Genomic DNA, 18957 nt, shown 5'->3' on the forward strand with positions numbered 1-18957 from the left:
GCTGACACTATACATATTTCGGTTACCACAAGTGGTATTTTAACAGCAGAGTGGATTGTGATTTTTAGGACAGAGTTCTTACATCCTGGAATTATTGTGATAACCATTTCACTGGCTACATGTTAGTTTTACCCGAATTTAGAACATGTTTTCCATGGGTTTGCTAATGCACTGGATTTGTAGTAGGATATCCCTCTGACACTGCTGCAGACCATTCAAAGAAATGGTTTGCAAAAGTTATTATGTTCACTCTTTATGGCCAAAGTTGCATGGTCTGGAATATAAAAGGCGCACCTTCAATTCCTGGAAATCGCCATGTGGCGTCGCTCAACCAGGAACCTCACCTGGTTAACCAAAAGTTCAGAGTTGGGCTTTTAGTTTAACCACAGACACAGCCCAACAATGAATTTCTTGGCAAACTACTTTAAACCAGTTGGTCTCATGGTTATTCCCAGTGGGTAGACATGTGGCAAATTCCCCATCAGCCCATATTGGCATATAGACAGTCAGTCTGACCAGAGATGCCAATGACTGATTTGCAGTTCTCTTTACCTATGGAGCAAGAAAAACTGCTTCCACCAACGAACATTATTCAGCTATTCACACCAGACCATCTACACACTAGTAGTCGATTCAGTTTTAGGTGGCACCAGCAGAAGACATGGGTTGGTGCAAGCTGCCTCATGCAGAGAGCGTCAGCACTTTTATTTTTTAAACAAAATGTAATCGCCGATTACAGTGTTGGTTAGTTCTATCTGGAAGCCTTCAAGTCTGCGCTCATAAATAGCCTCTGTAACCTCACCCGCCTGGAAGTGACTTCCACACAGTTATGGCCTCGTCCATCTCACTGTAATTTAAAATATAACCACCACCGGGATGGCTGGTATACTTAGCGCACTGGCACATAACTATTACAATAGTGATGTCATACTGAGGTATGGCATCAGCTTTTCCAGGTATTACTTCTTCTGGTGTTTTTTTTTTTTTTTTTTTTACCATGTTTGTGTGCACATTGATCTCCCTTTATTTGCTGCTATGAACAATTACTGCACTCAAGTATAAATCTAACGTTTTTTACCCCTTTTTCTACTCCCATAAAGCGTTAGAATTTAGTTGGAACTGTTCACGTTTTAATCCTTTGTTAGCTTATATGTAATTCGTTTGTGTATTTAACAACTTTCCACAAGGTACCGATTGTGTATTCCACTCACTAGAACCCACCTGCAGTATTGTGCCAACCAAAGAAAAGTGTTGCCTACTTCAATGGAACGTGTGCAATTTAAACTATTAAAAGTAGATGTTGGATACAATTGTGTGGCATAAGTTTCTCTGTGCATGTTTGGATAGCTATTGGACATATCCACGACGCATGTGTTTAACAAATCGGGTTTATACTGCACTCGATATAAGGATTTGCAAGGTATGGGGAAAAAAAAAACCGAACTACTTTTTAATGGAGTGTTTCAACAATGGATTGGTTTCCCGTGGTCTCTTCTACTAATCGCAAAAGTCAAATGCATACAGGCAAAAAAAAAAAAAGCTACTTTTCGAATGAATGTTCTTAAATAATTTTAATAATCATTTTGATGCTGGAAAAACAATTATATCAATAGAGACGTAAACATAGTTTTTCGGTGTCACATTTTGTGTTGTCAGGACCAGAACGGCAATTGTTAAGAGGCAGTCTAGGACCACCATCATACCTTCACTAGGCAATGAAAACATGATAAATAAAGCAGACTGCCAAAAAGTTATCCGGAGTGTAAGAAATGTGCCAGTAAATGGAGGCTTATTTTTGGTCATTGGCATGAAGCATCGTCATCTCCATCATCTTCAAACTCTCCTTGCTCGTCAGCAGTGGCATCTTGGTACTGCTGGTATTCTGAAACCAGGTCGTTCATGTTGCTCTCCGCTTCAGTAAACTCCATTTCATCCATTCCTTCACCGGTGTACCAGTGCAAGAAAGCCTTTCGCCTGAACATAGCTGTGAACTGCTCAGAGATTCTCTTGAAGAGCTCTTGGATGGCTGTGCTGTTGCCGATAAAGGTGGCAGCCATTTTGAGGCCTCGCGGCGGAATATCGCAGACTGCCGTTTTCACATTATTTGGGATCCACTCGACAAAGTAGCTACTGTTTTTGTTTTGCACGTTAAGCATTTGCTCGTCAACCTCTTTCATGGACATCCTCCCACGGAATATGGCTGCCACAGTAAGGTAGCGGCCATGGCGCGGGTCACAGGCAGCCATCATGTTTTTGGCGTCAAACATTTGCTGTGTCAATTCAGGCACAGTAAGGGCACGGTACTGTTGGCTACCACGACTAGTTAGCGGGGCAAACCCTGGCATGAAAAAGTGTAGACGAGGGAAAGGCACCATATTAACCGCCAACTTTCTCAGATCAGCGTTGAGCTGGCCTGGGAAGCGAAGGCAAGTTGTTACTCCACTCATAGTGGCCGAGACCAAATGATTGAGGTCCCCATAGGTAGGAGTTGTGAGCTTCAGTGTGCGAAAGCATATGTCATACAAGGCCTCGTTGTCTATGCAATAGGTCTCATCGGTGTTCTCAACCAACTGGTGGACCGACAGTGTGGCATTGTATGGTTCCACCACAGTGTCAGATACTTTAGGAGAAGGCATCACGCTAAAAGTGTTCATGATGCGGTCTGGGTATTCCTCCCTGATTTTGCTGATCAATAGGGTTCCCATGCCAGAGCCTGTGCCACCACCAAGAGAATGGGTCAACTGGAAACCCTGCAGGCAGTCACAGCTTTCCGATTCTTTTCTTACCACGTCCAAAACAGAGTCCACTAGCTCAGCCCCTTCTGTGTAGTGACCTTTGGCCCAATTATTTCCAGCACCGCTCTGACCTAAAAGAAGAAAAAAAAATGTGTTATATTGCTAAGTATTGACATGCGAATAAGCCACAAAATAAAAAAAAATAAAAAACTTCAAATCTACGATATTTATGCATCAATTACTGAAAACTACAATATTTGATAACATTTTCCCTGAATGTACCTCACAAACATCAAATCTTTTAGTTTGAAATGGGCAACTTTGATAAGTTTATTTCTAAACTGAATTTATACTTTCCAAAAAGTGTCCCAAGTGTAAATCATTGGGCAACGGTTACATTTGTAACAAAATTAACACATGCCTGTTATGTATTTTAATGTACACTTAATTATGAAGAGGATCTGTAGATCCTGTGCCAATCATACATTTGTAGGATCTTTTCCGCTTCAGTGTGCTCTATGCTACGGGTCGGTCACCAATATGGCCACCTGATAAGATCTTTTAAATCAAAACCCCCAAAAAAGTGCTTCAAATATAGTGTGCACTTTATCATGCAAAGGGACAGATCAACCTACCCTATGCACTGCAAAATATCTGACAAAAAGTAGGTGACTGCATTCCTGTTCCCTCCGGCCACTGGTTAATGCCTGCATCTGCCAAAGTCTCTGGAGAAAGGGACTGAGCTGGATAAACAAAATATGGTGACGCGGGCCCCTAGTGATGGGAGATGGCTAACAAACTAGTTTAGGCCGCACATATGAGAAGTTACTAGGCAGAAAGCGATAGAAGATCCATTCAAGCCCAGCCCTAGACTACGTGCTGCTCTGGATCCCCTGCATCTACATATTGAGCAACGGTCTCCGGCACTCAACCTGAACTGCTGCAGCCCAATAAGAGCAGGCGCTTATCCAGCACCTCCGATAATTATGCATTACAAGTGGCTGGCCCTAATCGACAATTTGGGGGTCCGACCGACCATAGAGTCAGATCACCTTTTGAGGGGCCAATCATATTGGCTTGGGAACAAGTTCTGCCCGCTGGTGGCGCTCTACCCTTAAGCGTCACTGCCACGTGGAGAACCAGGGGGTCCTTCACTGCTCTGCCTACCACATGAAACTAGCCAGGGATACCCTTCAGACTGCTTGAACACCGCTCTCATGCCTGCCTAGTGATGACTATACAAATCTTTACAGCGCAGAAGGGGGGGGGGGCCAACACCACTATCCCACCCTACCAGTGACCCGGAGGACTGGACCATCCATGTTTCTGCTGCTTACTCCCATCCCTGGAGCCACTCTGGGAAAGCCGCCACACCATCACTGAAACCAGGGAGGGATTGGAGCACAAAATGGAAGCCTCAGTGACAGAGCATCCTCCGCGATGACCAATGAAGACGACGGTGAGACTCACCAACGCGGGACACGCGGTTGGGATTATTGGGTGAGATAGACAGAAAGCGGTAGGGTCCCTTAAGTAATCCATAGCAGTTGAGACAGACTTCTAATTCTGCAATAAAGAGCAGAGGACGCAGAAGGTAGAGAACGAAGGAACAACATCTGTGCGGTTAGGATGCCCGAGGGAAAAGGATATGGTCGCCTTCCTAGACACCTGTTTGAGAGACTCGCATCCGACAGTATATTACCCTTCTTTGTGCTGGAACGTGCCCACAGGGTACCAACCCTGCATACATCCTCCAAAACCAAGATGCCACAGATCACACAAGGTCAATGGATGAACTGAGCTGAGAACACCCCTGCCTGAATATCCCACTGATCCCTGGTGATTGGAAAACAATGTGGGGTATCTGGTAGCTACCTGTTATCGCTGAATACTGAAAGGCTGTTGGGGGGGAGGAAACACACAAGGTGCATCTCTATTCTTCTCATATATGTGTGTGCCGCAATGGGCCCTTGGGATCCCTGCTCCACAGAGTGGGCCCTATAAACAGCCGGAGTTCCTTGTGTGACTGTTTGTTGCTCTATTATTAAGTATGGAGGGGCCATTGCGCCTCTATTCTGGGGTGGAACGTGGGAAGCTTTTGCTGCAATCCAAGTACACGTTGCCAAACTATGGAACACTGCCTTCTTCCTGAAGTTGGGGCTCTCGATGCCAGACCAGCCCTAGCATGATCTTAACCTATTGCTCAAAGGTCTTGGGATGGCGCAGGATACAAGATCCTAATGTGGAATGCCCAGGAAATAAGAGCATGGTGAATAGGTACAAGGTCCAGGCATACCTGGAGGAGAGTTCATATTGCTCTGTTCCAGGAAACTCATCGCACTGGAAGGCGCTGCTCTCCACAAGAGGTGGTGGGGACAACTTCACTACATCACCTATTCTGCCTTTGCCAGGGGTCCTCATATGGGTGTGACATGGTGTACCCTTCCAGGCCTCAAAAGAAAATGGACAAGTTATCCCAAATTACAGGGACTACTCCTTTCACTATCCTTTACATGACCTACATGTCTGATTAGACACCTTCCTATGCACGCCGCCTGTCCACACTCATCTCATACCGAATATTTAGCCAGAACCTTATCTAACTAACCCACTGCTCCAGACACTGGCCTGCGTTCTGACCCTGTTTATCACTCTGACCTGGCAACTTAAGTCCTAAAAACTTGGAAGATCTGATTTTCTAACCCTCTATTGGGGAGGGGATTCGACAATACTTGGTGGAGAACGAACAAAACACCTCTGCTGTGACATAGCGGGACGCCTTTAAGGTAGTGCTCCGGTACCAATATATAGCACATGCGGGTGGGGTTTGTAGGTCCCTCGTCCAGGAGGACCGAACATATGAACACCACCATAGACAATTGTAGTGGAATAGATAGGATGACCCTTTCCCACATCAGCTGCTACTAGCTGTATGTGAAAAACTGGCAGAACTAGTAGAGAGGCTGTGCTGCTTTGGTTAGAAGGCATACACGGCCAGGGTACATGCAGAACAGGATAAATCGTGGACCCTGCTGACCTGGCTGGCAAACCAGTCCTAAAGGGGATCCACGATTCTAAAATTGGACGATAAGCAGGCTGGTACAGAAACCAAATGAGCCATTTCAGAAATACCATGCTCTATGCCAGTTGTGAGCAGGCTGCACCCATGACCACACTCATACTTTGTGCAAGCTCCCTCTATCCTCCCTTGCTCAGGAGGCAGCAGTACAATTAGGGGAAACATAACTATCAAAGAAATAACCGCCACTACCGCGGCTATGGCATGGGGTAAAGCATCCAACAGTCTCCAGGTGGAGTTCTACGCTATGTACAGTGAATTATTAGCACCAGACTTCATGAAGTCTATAAACCAGCAGAGGAGGTTTGTTCCTCTATTACCAGGGAGGCATTGGTTGTTCCATTACTCAGACCAGGATGCCTGTCCCCTGATGTCAGAGCATATAGACCCTGGTCGCTGTTAAATATAGACTATAAAATCCTGGCCAGCTTCTCCTCTATATGCATCATCTTATTCATGCAGATTAGACGGCCCTAAATATCTGAAGGGTCACAGCACTTTTACGGGTAGCTCGGCACTTGAACCCAGAAGCAGTAGCAATGTCAGTAGACTTGGAGAAAGGCTTAGACAATCTAGATCTGTATGCTGCGATAGGGAGGATGTGTCCATGCAGAAGCTTTATATGCCCCCGTTGTAGCACTGGTGAATGAGTGACCTCTGACTGAGACTGTGTGGAACAAGGTATGGGACAAGGGTGACCTTTGTACCCTCTGTCATCACAGTAAAACCCCTAGCGTGCAAGGCCACACAGGGAACACATACTGGCATTACCACCTTGGGAGACGCATCGAATTGCACTATTTTTTATATGCCGACATGTTACTTTTTCTCAATGATCAACAAGATGTTGACGGAGCCTCCCAATTTCGGGGCAGCACGTGAACTGCCACAAAACCAGCTTTGTTCCTTACATCCCAAGGAAAGGGCTACGCAGACCCCAGGGAACCCAGATGGGAAGAGACCTCGTTTCACCATCTATGAGTCCAAATATATAGGAACGAAAATGATATCCTGGAAAGAAAGATCGGAAAAGTGATTACAGCACTCTGGACCAGTGTGGGGTTCTGAAGGCCGCTCCCTTTCTTCGTGATGTGTAGGGTGACAGTGGCGAAGGAGGTGGCTTCACCTAGGCTCTTCTATAACTTTGCCACTCTCCCCATAGTTGTACCCAGGAGTAAATTCAGAGAACTGCATACCCCATTAACTGACCTACTATGGAATATTAGAACAGAGTGGCACTTGTGAAACTCAATTTCCTAGTCTGATGGTGGCCTTGCAGCCCCGTATTTTGAGGCATATTACCTGGTGGCTCAGATGCAATGGGCCACGCGATGGGTGGCAGCAAGAACTCGGAATGTGACCTTGGTTGGGGCAGATACCCCATCTCCCCAGTGGTTGTCCCAGCTGAGCCTGGAACCTAAGAAACTGGGGGGGGGGGGGGGGGGAAGCCTGGGAGCTTACAGCTGTGCATGACCTCGGGTAAACACAAAGCCATCACAAACTTTTATAAAGCGCAGCATCTGTAAGGGACTCTGTGCCGCCTATAAGGCACTGCATGGCCTCGGCTCAGGGTCATTCATAGACAAGTTAAGATGGTATTCACCGGACAGGTCTCTACATTCTAGTCTTGCCAAGCACAGACTGACCACCTGGGGCGGTAGGAGAACCATCCTCTGATCAGCTCAAAACTGGGATCGTATGTCCTAGGAATAAAAAATGGCAACCTGCCCAAGTAGGCTCAGGAGGGCCTCAAACCTGGCTGTGTAGGCAACACTAGTATTTCTGATCTTTTGTTCTCTATCATTTCTTGGGCAGCACCAAGGCACTCCTGGGCAATTGTTTGCGCTTTAATAAAAAAAATATATATATAAATAAAAAATAAGGAAGTAAAGTATTAATCTGTAAACAGGTTGAGGCCAAGTCTAACCATTTGAAGAGCACAGCCACGCACTAGGACTCCGAGGCCAACGCGTAAACCTGAACACCTCTGGACAGACGTGCACAGCTCTGGACAGGCGTCAGCCGCAACGAATCCCGTTTGCAAGGAAAACGTGACAAGCTCACTTCAGCAGTCTACATTTTTTACATGCTAATGTGTTTCTCAGTACCCACATGACAGGCAGCACTCCCCCCTCCCCCCCCCCCCCCCCCCCCCATTAGAAGGGTTCAAACACCAGAAACCAGCTCAGCAATAAATGCAAAACATACCAAAGACAAAGTTGTCGGGTCTAAAAATCTGGCCAAAGGGTCCCGATCTGACAGAATCCATGGTGCCGGGCTCCAGGTCGACCAGAACGGCTCGGGGCACGTACTTGTTACCTGCGGGTGGAACAGAGAGCAAGGGTGAGAAGGGATGGAGGCGGGACATTGACGCACCTGCACTGCGCTCAGCCAGTAAGGGCAAAGCTCTGGAATGTACCAACTAGATCGCCTAGCGCATCGAAGCCGCATGCATTATTATGAAGAAACACTTCAGGTCCGTCTGGCAGTTCTTAAATTTACCACGTCTGTTTGTAGCTACATTTCATTATGCTCGAAGGTCATTCTGGTTTAGCACAACGTGACACTGTTACAAACCTCAGTGGAAAAGGTAGCGACCAAGCAGTAAAATAAAAATAGCTACAAAAGTAACAAAAACAGACAATTTAACACCAATTGTCCACACACGCGGGTGCTACGAACAGAGCCGCTTAACATGGCTTTGAAATATTAAAACCCCATTATGGGATGAACGTATATAAATCCTCCTGCTAAAAAAACATGCCCGTTAAAATAAGGCACCACAGTCCATAGTTCACACCTGCTAGCTAGCCTCTGAGACACACTCAAACCCTGGATGGGCATGTGGGCACAGACTTTGACAAGAAAAAATGTCGGGCTACAGGGAACGGGTATGTATTGTCAAATACTTTTTAAAAATGGCAAAGAGGCCAAATTCCAATAAAAAAAATAAAATAAAACACACACACTGATGATTAAAAAGTCATATCATGGGATGGATTTTTTCTCGCTGCACGGGGCAACAGCAGCACCAGGCTTCGTTGTCACCAGCAAGTGGAGGTGGGTTTGGAGGTGAAATGAATTCTTCACAAGCTGTATTACGTCATCCTCCAGTGTCATCAACCCTGGGCTCTGCAGGACTGAACGTCAGGAGTGCTTAAGAGGCCGGCGGATTTCCGGAGCTTGTCTTGTGGCCCCTGGGCACGGTGGCCACCATCCAACTCTTCCTCATGGTGGAATGCAACAAGGGCCAGAACACAGGCGGGATTCCCGCCGCAGCACAGCTGAGGGAGCAGGCAGCACAGCTCTCCCAAGGAGAGAAGTGAGGAGCACTGAAGAGGGCCACACGGGGGTTGGAGTATGCGTGTGCAGGGCAGAAGTGGCCAAAAAAAGAAGAGCTGGTCTGAAAACCTCTCCCTGTGTGAGCCTTCAAAGGGAGCAATCTCAGGGGACTGTGGCCAGTGAACCAGGAGAAGTCACTGGACATGAGCAGCTCTGATGGGGGTGGAGAGTTTTAGAGTGAACTGAAGTCTACCACATGTGGCATTGAAGACGAGTGACTTATTTCAGGATCCACCTAATGAGGAAGAATGCAGGCAAATTGAAAAAAATAGCTATGTTGAGAAAGTGCTTATTTGCCAAACTTTGTACGTAGACCTAAAAGGAGGGGATTTTCAGAAACTGGCAAAATGCGAGTATTTATCAAGGAGAAATATTTAAGAAAAGCAGAAAGGGGGTTGAAAAAAAAAGCACACAAACAAGTTGCTAAATAAAAAAAAGAGACTTTGTGCAAGTAAGGGGTGCCAACTCGTACGAAGACCAGCTGTATGCAGGGACCCCCCCCCCCTCCTGCTTTGAAATTCTATGGATTTCCTTTGCCCAGTTTTTTTCTGGCCCGGTACCCTTTGTGGGAAAATGGAGCCAGGAATTAGGCACTTGCTGCAGGCCAAGTTTTATTCCAATAAAACCCAATCAACCTTCTGATATTAATAAATAGCAAAATTTAACTAAGTGTAGCATGAAAATAGGAAGCTAAACAGTATTACGGTCTACATAGTATCAGTGCAGTATTATATGACATTGGTCCGGACCAATATGGGCGTGGCAAGAATGAAAGGTGCTAGTAACAGTGTTGGCTCCCATAAGCCATTTGAGAATCTTGGCAACTTCTGAAGGCTATCCCTGATGCAACGCCGCTTCCTTTAGTAAAACACTCCGGTCACAGCTTCATCCCTTGATGACCACAGGACTAGTTTGTAGAAAGTCATGCCTGGATTAGAAATACCCAGACAGGTTTATATTAGACAAATCCTTATTGGAAATACTCAAAACAATTTAGGTTATGCTTTGATTTCAGAAAGTTGGTAGAAAATGGTGCACTCAAAGGTCGCAGGTGTGACGCAAGCACCAAATTCAAAGTGGGTGGAGGACGCCCCCAAAAATAATAAGCAATTTTGGAACAATTCCTTTCAAGGGTTGTATCAATGTTCACGCACTGGGATAAACTTTACTCAGAAGATGCCCACACAGCACAGTACGCAGTTTAACTCTCCGTTATAGAGTACCTCACACGGGGAGGGTCCGGATAGGGTGCCACAAAGGGTGACACTCAAGGGATGAACCCGGATCTCCATGTAGAATGGTACATAGAGCAGACTACGTTCTGTAATGTCTAGACCATTTTTATTGTCATTAAATTAGAACTGAAGACAGTGCAGCGCTCTACCTTGAGATTCTTACGAGCAGTCGGTGTTGAGATACATTTGGTTGTCCCACAAGTGCAGTAATATCGCTGAGTTTTCACCATACTTGTCTACAGGACTTGATTGACAGTATGCTGCTTTAGGGTTCATACACTGCAGTTAGTTTAGTGGGTATCACGTACTGCATGATGTAGGTTTCCCTATGAGGAGGCGCACTTATTTCTCTACACCAGGATTTTCCACTGCTGTTTTACTAGGTAGCAGGATGGCTCAGCTGTGCCACCCTATCTTGGAGTATTAAGGAAAATAAGTGTGAAGGCGGTTGGTCAGTGAGTTAGATAAAGCAGGCTCTAAAGGTCAGCCACTGCCTGGCAGCAGAGAATTTAAGATAGCACAAAACGGGCATATCTGTTCCGCAGAGCACATGACCCAACTTAGAGGCCAAGGAGAACAGTGCAGAGTGGGACAGAAAAGTCATCTGCATGGTAATGGACATGCACCCCTGCCCCAAAGGTGTCTAATACTCATTTTTTATCACAGGCAAACAGGAATCATGTGTGCGCACCATGACATAGGCCTGTCTCAGAGTGCAGTCTTGTTAGACCAGAAGCCGTGCTTTATCTGGGCCAGTACTCACAGGTACTGAGTACCGGCAATTCCAAATTTTCTAGTAGTCAGTATCGGCACTTTTTTTTTTTTAGTCAGGGAGAGTATCGGTACCCCGATTTATGGCATGCCAGGCTCAGGTTTGGTATCGTCCTCCAATGCGGGACAAATGCCGCTCTGAGTTTGGATCTCGCAGTCACAAGGAGCCTTTTGCAGAGAAGCTGCCAACGTTCAGTAGTGCCCATTGGAATTTCCCCACACTGCAGGGGTTGGGAGGGCTTGCTTACACTGTGATTAACATTACAGGGCTAGGCAGACCCTGCACTGTTGATTAGGCGTTCAACAACCATTATGCTGAAAGTGCTTTAGCCCCCCCCCCCCGAATCCCCCCTGTCAGTGTGTGAAAAAGCCTGGCCCTTGGCTGCTGGTCAGTAATCCAGTCCACTTAGGTTTGTTTTTTTCAGCACAGAAGCTGCCTTCCTTTGTGTGGCTGCATTTACATGATAACAGTGACGGATCCTTGGGTGTGAAAGTAGCCCTGCCCGAAGAGCAATGAATAGCAGGGAACGCTGCAGCACTGCAGAAGTGAGCTCCCGTGACAACCCCAGATGAACATTGAAGGGGGAGGGAGGATTGTAAAAAATAAAAAGTGAGGTGACAGCTTAAGTTAGACTTGCCACTTTTTTCAGATACCAGATATTCGTTTAGTTTTGAAAGGGGTGCTCGGGAATTATATTTTAATACAAATTCAAATCTGCTGTATTTCTTGAAGTAATTGGTTTAGCTATTGATTAACCACATGCAGTTTAAATTCTGCAGGGCAGCATTTTTACAGAGCGCGGCAGAGCATGCGCACGCACAGACACACGCACACAAGCGCACACTTTCACCACTTGGAAATAGTTTTGTACTGCTTTTATTTACTGAAAAAAATATTTAAATATACAGGCCTCAACAGTAAGCATGCTCTATCAACACAAACAATGAAATATAGGACAACAAGTTACAGTCCAGGTGGCAAATTTAGGGTATGGGTACATCATGGAGGAGAGAAGGAGGCAAGTGGAACAAAAAAGTGACAACATTTAAGAGACTTGTGGAGAAAGTAAGTGAGAGGTGGCAGTAAGAGGGGCAGAACCAGGGAGAGAAGGTCAGAGGCTGGGTAGAAATGAGAGGTTCATTGTGAATGGAGAGTTGAAGTGGATGTAAAGACACTGAACCAGAAAGGACCAGGAAGAGCCTGGCCGTGGGGAAGAGGGCTGAGGCAGTGCTTAAATGGGCCGGTAGTCACAGGTACTGAGTACCGGCACTTCTTATTTTTATCACTGTTCATACCGGCCCTTCACCACTACCGAGGAGAGTACCAGGACTCATGAAAGGTAAGCCCATCGGCTGCTAGTTGTGGGGAGCACTAGGCTGTCTGAGAAGAAGCTGTCTTGGACAGCCAAGGCGCTTCTGTAGTCCTTTGCTCAGCCGCTTGTGTACGTCTGCTTATTTCTTTGTGTGCACGCTTGAGGATATATAGCATTGTCCCAAAGAACAACAAATAATGGTATTACATTGTAAATATTACAAAACAAGGACATTAACATTATCTTGTTTGCCTTTCATTGTGTAATGATTTAACCTGTTTTGTTAACATAAATGCATTTCTGTTGTGTTTTGATATGTGCTGCAACTGGTATAGAAGTCATTATGTATCATCATATCTTGCCCTTAGCCCCGCCCATAGCCCCTCCCACGTGCCACACCTCTAGCTCATTTTAATGAGTACCTACACTTATTTCCCATTTAAAGCACTGACCGGAAGGGAGACTGAAAATGCTACCCTCGTAGTGGTGAAGATACTTCCTTTCCCTGGAGTTAAGCAGCACGAATGTGGTGGTGGCAGCGTACTACGTAGTGATCAGTGTGACTGCACGTGTCCTTTTTACCTGTCACTGGAGTGAGGCCTACAGGCTCACTCGCCCTTCACCTACATCGGTTTGGTGTGTAGTGGTGCGCAGGGCATGGGTGGTGTACCTGGGCTGGGCGTAAGAGTGGATGTGCGTGGTACGATACAGGGGTAAAGCGGTACATGCCAAATGTAGCTGCTGGTTGTATGTAAGCCGGGGCGTGATACAGCACATGAAGAATCAGTCCTGTGCAACGAGTGTAATGTTAAATGCATGTACCGTGCAGGGCACAAGTCCTAAAAAAAGAAGTGGGGGGACGCTGTCACCGGAAGTGACGTCACAACAGGAATCTCATGAAAAGAAGTGGGGGGGACGCTGTCACCGGAAGTGACGTCACAACAGGAATCTCATGAAAAGAAGTGGGGGGGGGGACGCTGTCGCCGGAAGTGACGTCACAACAGGAATCTCATGAAAAGAAGTGGGGGGGGGACGCTGTCACCGGAAGTGACGTCACAACAGGAATCTCATGAAAAGAAGTGGGGGGACGCTGTCACCGGAAGTGACGTCACAACAGGAATCTCATGAGTATTCATATGCCTTTAGATGACGGGGCATTTCACAGCACTGCTACCCCTGGTCTGTTCCTCGATGTCCTTTGCAACCCCCCCTCCCCCCCCACTCCCCCAGGGGGTGCCCCAGATGCACAACGAAGTGCTCAAAAGTGCACAAGATACAGAAGGACACACATTCCAAGCACCTGCACGGTGAAAGATGAGGGGGTATAGGCATCCATCCAGACAGATTAGCGTTTTACTGCATTCCTCCGAGATGGGTGAGACACACTGGGTAGGCAGGCTTCCCCTGTACACATCAAAGAGTGCTCTTCCAGTCAGAGGGAGGTCACAAGGAATGGGCCTGGGCCCATCTCAGGAAAGAGCGTTTTAAGATTAAGAGTAGGGTTGATGCCCTGGGCTGGATTTCTGATCCGGACTGGCTGTAGCGGACACAGAACGTTTCCCCGGTGGGCCGGAAGGGTGGGGCCCGGGCTTGTTACTGCGGGACAGTTTTGCACCAGTGCTGCATTATCGGCCCCCTGTAACAGAAGCGAGAGTGGCGCTTCTCACTACCAAATCCCCTGAGCTAGAGAACATACTAGTACAGCAGGCTACAGAAAAAAACACAAAAAATACATTTTAGAAGGCGAGTCTTGCTATGCAGGCACGTTTAGCGGTTGATTGACTTCTAGGTATGAGAGCATGGTAGTAGTATCTTGTAAAAATGTTAAACGAAATATGTTTACAAAAATCTAAATATAATTCGTGAAACAGATGTCCTCATTGTGTTGACCTTGCTGCACTGAGGAATAACAGCTGAACCTCTTAACTTGACTGGCCAATCTACACTTTAAATAAAACATGTGCGGGGGGGGGGGGGGGAAGAAGGGGGCGAATATGAGTGTCAGCGACAGCAGCAATCACTCATCGAAAGGCAATCAGTGCCGCGTACCAGAGGCCTCGTTGTAATAGACATTGATTCTCTCCAGCTGCAGGTCGCTGTCTCCGTGATAGCTGCCGGTCGGATCGATGCCGTGTTCATCACTGATCACTTCCCAGAACTGGAAGAAAGACAGAAGGCAATTAGAGAGCCCGCGAGGCCAGCATGTGTCACCCTCCCCAGAGACGAGCGTCAGCCGGCGGACCCACCGGATGACTCGGCCGGGGCTGGGCGGTGTCAGCTCCCCCCCAGACCCGGGCGTGGCCGTGCAGCACCGAGCCTGGAATTGCTACTATGCGACCACCCATCCAAACCCCCCTCTCCCCCACCCCGCGGGCGTGGCCATGCGGTACAGATCACGGAGCTACTGAAATGTAACCACCCATTCATCCACCCCCTCCCGCGTCCCACAAAGACCAAGGCGTGGCCAAGCACTATTGATCTTGGAAATATTACAATGTGGTCACACCATCAACCCCCAGGGGCGCAGCTTGGCTCGAAAGAATTGGTGGGGAGGCTTCAGATTTCTTAACATTTACGCTGGTTAAAATGCATTATTTGAGAAGCAGAGCAGGAGACTGGTTTAAGGAGCAATAGGGGCGAGGAGCGTGGGTTGTGAAGGGCACTTGAACTCAATATTTCGTAAAACAATTGTAAAGACCTTTAAAAAAAAAAAAAAAGAAAAAAAATAGGAGTGTTTATGTGCTTTTGTCTGCATGTAAAAATTACCAAAGCCTTAAAGTATTTATTAGGGGTGTAGTTCACCCCTCCCCACCCAAAAAGCCACGCCCCTGTTCACCCCCACCCCGGTCTGAGTGCCCCAGCTGTTCCCTGTGCAGTAGACTGGATTCCAAGAGGGCACAATTCAGCCTTCTGCACTTAAGACGACGACATTGAGAATTTTAACAACTGAAGCTGCAGGGGGGGGGGGGGTGTCTACGACACATAAAGGTGCTAAAGAGGGTTGACGCCGCCCGGAAGCCGCAAAGTGAACACAGAGCATGGGTCTTCGAAGCAGTTCCGGAACGGACCCCACCCAAATGTCCTCTTCGGTGGGTGTCATATGGTTACCGACTAATCCATTCCACGCCCTACATTCTTGGTCTCTCCTTTGTAATTGGTGCCTAGTGTGTTAAATTATAACAAACCAATTCCATAACTCACAGAGCTGGGGTGGTTGTTCGTTGGCGGCACTGAAACACCCGCTATCGGACAACTGCGGGACTGGGGGGCAGAGGAGACAGTGCAGCAGGGACGAATTTTATCGGCATAAAAAGAATTATAACATTTCTCATCCCACATTCACAATTTGGAATTAGGACCATCCATACTACTCGCACGCACAGTTTACACACGAGCACCTCCTCACACAAAGGAGTGTTACACGTGTGTGAAAGTAATGCGCAAGAACAAATGGTATTTTGCCATCTTATTATATAGCTTTTGTTAAGCACATCTTGGTTTGAATCAGCCCCCCCCCCGTTTGGTTTCCCAATTTTTTTTGGGGGGGTGGGGGGGGGGGGAAGGTAAGGGATATACAACATTCTGCTGTAGCCTCTGCACTGGAATTTTAGTCATGACCTAGGATTTCGGAGCCGGCTTTCTTTCTTCTATAATTAACATTCACCAACAGTATTGGTTTTGGAGGTGTAACACCCACTTAGCATGAGAGGCTGAAAATGCACGTTCCATTCTGATGTGAAGGAGGCAGGGCTAATTCTGGGCTCGGCCAATGAGCATCTTTCACAGAAAACCTGCTTTCTCCGCTGTGGAGCGCTATGTCCCCGGACTCCCGGCGAGCCCTCGCCGCTACCTGCGCCGAATCCGGCTTCGGTGCCAGCCAGTCTCCCTATTTTCACTGAGAAGCGTCACAAACGCCGACTGTACCACTGGACACAACGTCTTAAGACAGATGCGGAGAGGCCGCACCCAGAGTTCACCCATCAGCTGTGCACAGCAGGTGGAGGGTGGGCGCCCCAAAGCACCGCACCCATGCCCAGTCATCTACATTAACTTCTCAGACGTTTGTTTATTTATAAAGCTTTTAAAACCGGACCATCTAACTTCCCCGTTACTAGCTTGCACTTTTGTAAACCTTTCGAATCTGGTGGGTCGGCGAGGGGCGGGCGCTCTTTGCTGTGACAAGAATAACCCCACAGACACTAAGCGGGCGAACACACGATTCATAGAAAAGTAAAAATTAAAAAATTAAAAAAAAAGAGTGGGGATACTAAAACACTGATGGGCAGTGATCTCAAATGGTGTAAAGTGTGGTCTGATATCCACCTCTGATGACCGCGTTGTCGAACGTATACCCCTAAGAACAGGTGTGTTTGATGGGCGTGGCTTGTAACACCTGCACTAGCTTAACGCAAAAGAGTGGGACCTGTCAGAAGGTAATGAGGGCCCCCCGCGTCTTCCATATTTCTCACCCCATTCATTGACCACGACTCTCCTCGTGGAGGATTGGGGCGCCTGAAGGAGCGGGAACCCTCTGCCCCACATGGGATTGCGTTGCTCCCCAGGCTACTCTCAAACAGCGCACACCCGCCTCTAAAGGCAAAAATACATTAAAATAATCCATTTATTTGTCAACCCGTCCCTCCTGAGGTCTCCGCTCCCCGTTACCTTGGCTCCAATCTGGTTGCCGCACTGACCGGCCTGGAGGTGCACGATCTCCCGCATGGCTCTGGTGTGGTTTGGTGCGTCGGGATGCGTCTTACCAGCTCGGACCCAAGCGCTGCTCTGTGGAGCCGGCAGCTGGAGAGGAAGAAAAAGAGGGGAGCGGCTGGGCGTGGCCAAGCGTGCGGGGGGCGGGGCAGCACGCCCCAACGCCCCCCGCACCTCACGAGGCGCTCTTGATTAGCTGAATGACATAACTGACAAGAGGGGTGGTGCCGGTGGTGGTGGAATGAGGGAGGGAGAAATGGGGTCGTCATCTTGCCAGGATGTTATCGAGTGTCGGTAACAAAAGATGCAAGCATCAGCAGACGCGGTATTTCTCTCTTTTTGAATTATAAATTTAAAACGCAAGAAATCACTTTCTCCACTTTTTTTTTTGCGTGAAATGGGCATGGATTGCAGTACTGCACGTTAATTTGAAGGAAAGAGTCATAGCCCTTCTCAGCTCTGGTACAATAGTTTTAATTGGCAATTCAGATATTCGAGTGAGTGAATGAGAATATGAGTCCATGGGTGGATGGATGAATGCGTGAGTGTAAGGCTGTATGGATGAATGGATAACTCAATGAGTGCATGGGTGGCTACAGGCATTTTGGGGGCAGCAGGGTATTCTCCGGCCATTGCTGCCCATTCACCTAGGAGGAGCACAACTATTAACCCATCCATTCTTCTAGTCACTCACTCTTTAATATCATTTTTAAAGGACACTCTTCCCCTAAGCGGTGTCTTGGTACTGCAGAATAGTGTCTGCAAGACAGTCTTTTATATGGGAAGAGTTTTTTCCCCAAGATGATTGTAAAGAAGACCTAGGTGAGAAGGCAGAGAGTTGCGATGCCTGGCCGCCAGATAAGAAAAATATTGGTTCCCAGAAGAGCTTTTTTTTTACCGCAAATGACAATCGGAAGCCATCTGTAGAAAAAGCACAGGACCCAAGATGAAAGGCAGGGAACAAGCCGACTGTTGAGAGGCAGGATCCGCCCTGAAGAAGGTGCAAAGGCAGACGCTGTTGCTGTTGAACATGGCACACTTAGCAATGGGTTAACAATAGTAAGTCAAAAGATGAGGGGTTACAAGATTGGTCAAAACAGCCACCCAGATTTTTGACATGACTGGTAGAAGTAAGGGAAAAGTTGAGGTCAAAGAAAGGACAACATGGAGGCAGGACCCCCAGCACTTCCGTTTTATCTGCGTTTAATTTTAAGGAGTTAGTTTCATCCAGGAGGCAACTTTGGATAGGTAGTTACGAAACTTAGATTGAGCCGTGTGTAGACATCACTGCTGATGGAGATCTAGGTGTCATCTCCAGAAGTCTTGTGCAAGAGCCGCCACCCGCAATGAGGCGGGTCCGTGGGTGGGTGTGTGACGTATGTAACAAGTATCAGACGTAACGAAGAGCCTAGTGATGTAACACAGAGAAGAAGTTTGAAGGGGGAACAGTGAGGAGGCGCAGAGCTTCTCAATTTTACTATACATTTTTTTTTAGAGCGCAGTACAAAGATCCTCAGGTCGTTGAACCACAATAGTGTGGGAAGGAGAACTAAAAAGGTGCTGTTGTAATAGGAGATGGGTTCTAGGTGGCCCAAAACGTATACCAACTGTGAGAAGTTGGCCTGATATATGATGTCACTAATTCTAGTGTACACCTTGTATCAGTCCAAACAACCCTTATGGTGATTGGTTGTAAAGTCAACCTTATAGACCAGCTATCCTAGTGGTAGCATGGACAAGAGCAGTCTTAGGCTAAACTCTGAATGGCATGTGAA

At 47.2% G+C, this 18957-nt stretch overlaps 1 protein-coding gene across 1 annotated transcript; it reads right to left on the bottom strand.

Moving 5' to 3' along the window:
• Window positions 1-1556: 1556 nt before the first annotated feature.
• Window positions 1557-17627, bottom strand: LOC146822988 (tubulin beta-2 chain). Its single transcript, XM_085607160.1, has 4 exons — window positions 17141-17627; window positions 14525-14633; window positions 8023-8133; window positions 1557-2866 (listed from the first exon to the last, which is right to left on the bottom strand). The coding sequence occupies exons 1-4, from the start codon at window positions 17195-17197 to the stop codon at window positions 1800-1802; spliced, it is 1344 nt and encodes a 447-aa protein (XP_085463286.1). The 5' UTR covers window positions 17198-17627; the 3' UTR covers window positions 1557-1799.
• Between the last annotated feature and the right edge of the window lie 1330 nt (window positions 17628-18957).

The sequence above is a fragment of the Triturus cristatus genome, chromosome 5_2 (assembly GCF_964204655.1).
Source record: "Triturus cristatus chromosome 5_2, aTriCri1.1, whole genome shotgun sequence".
NCBI lineage: Eukaryota > Metazoa > Chordata > Amphibia > Caudata > Salamandridae > Triturus > Triturus cristatus.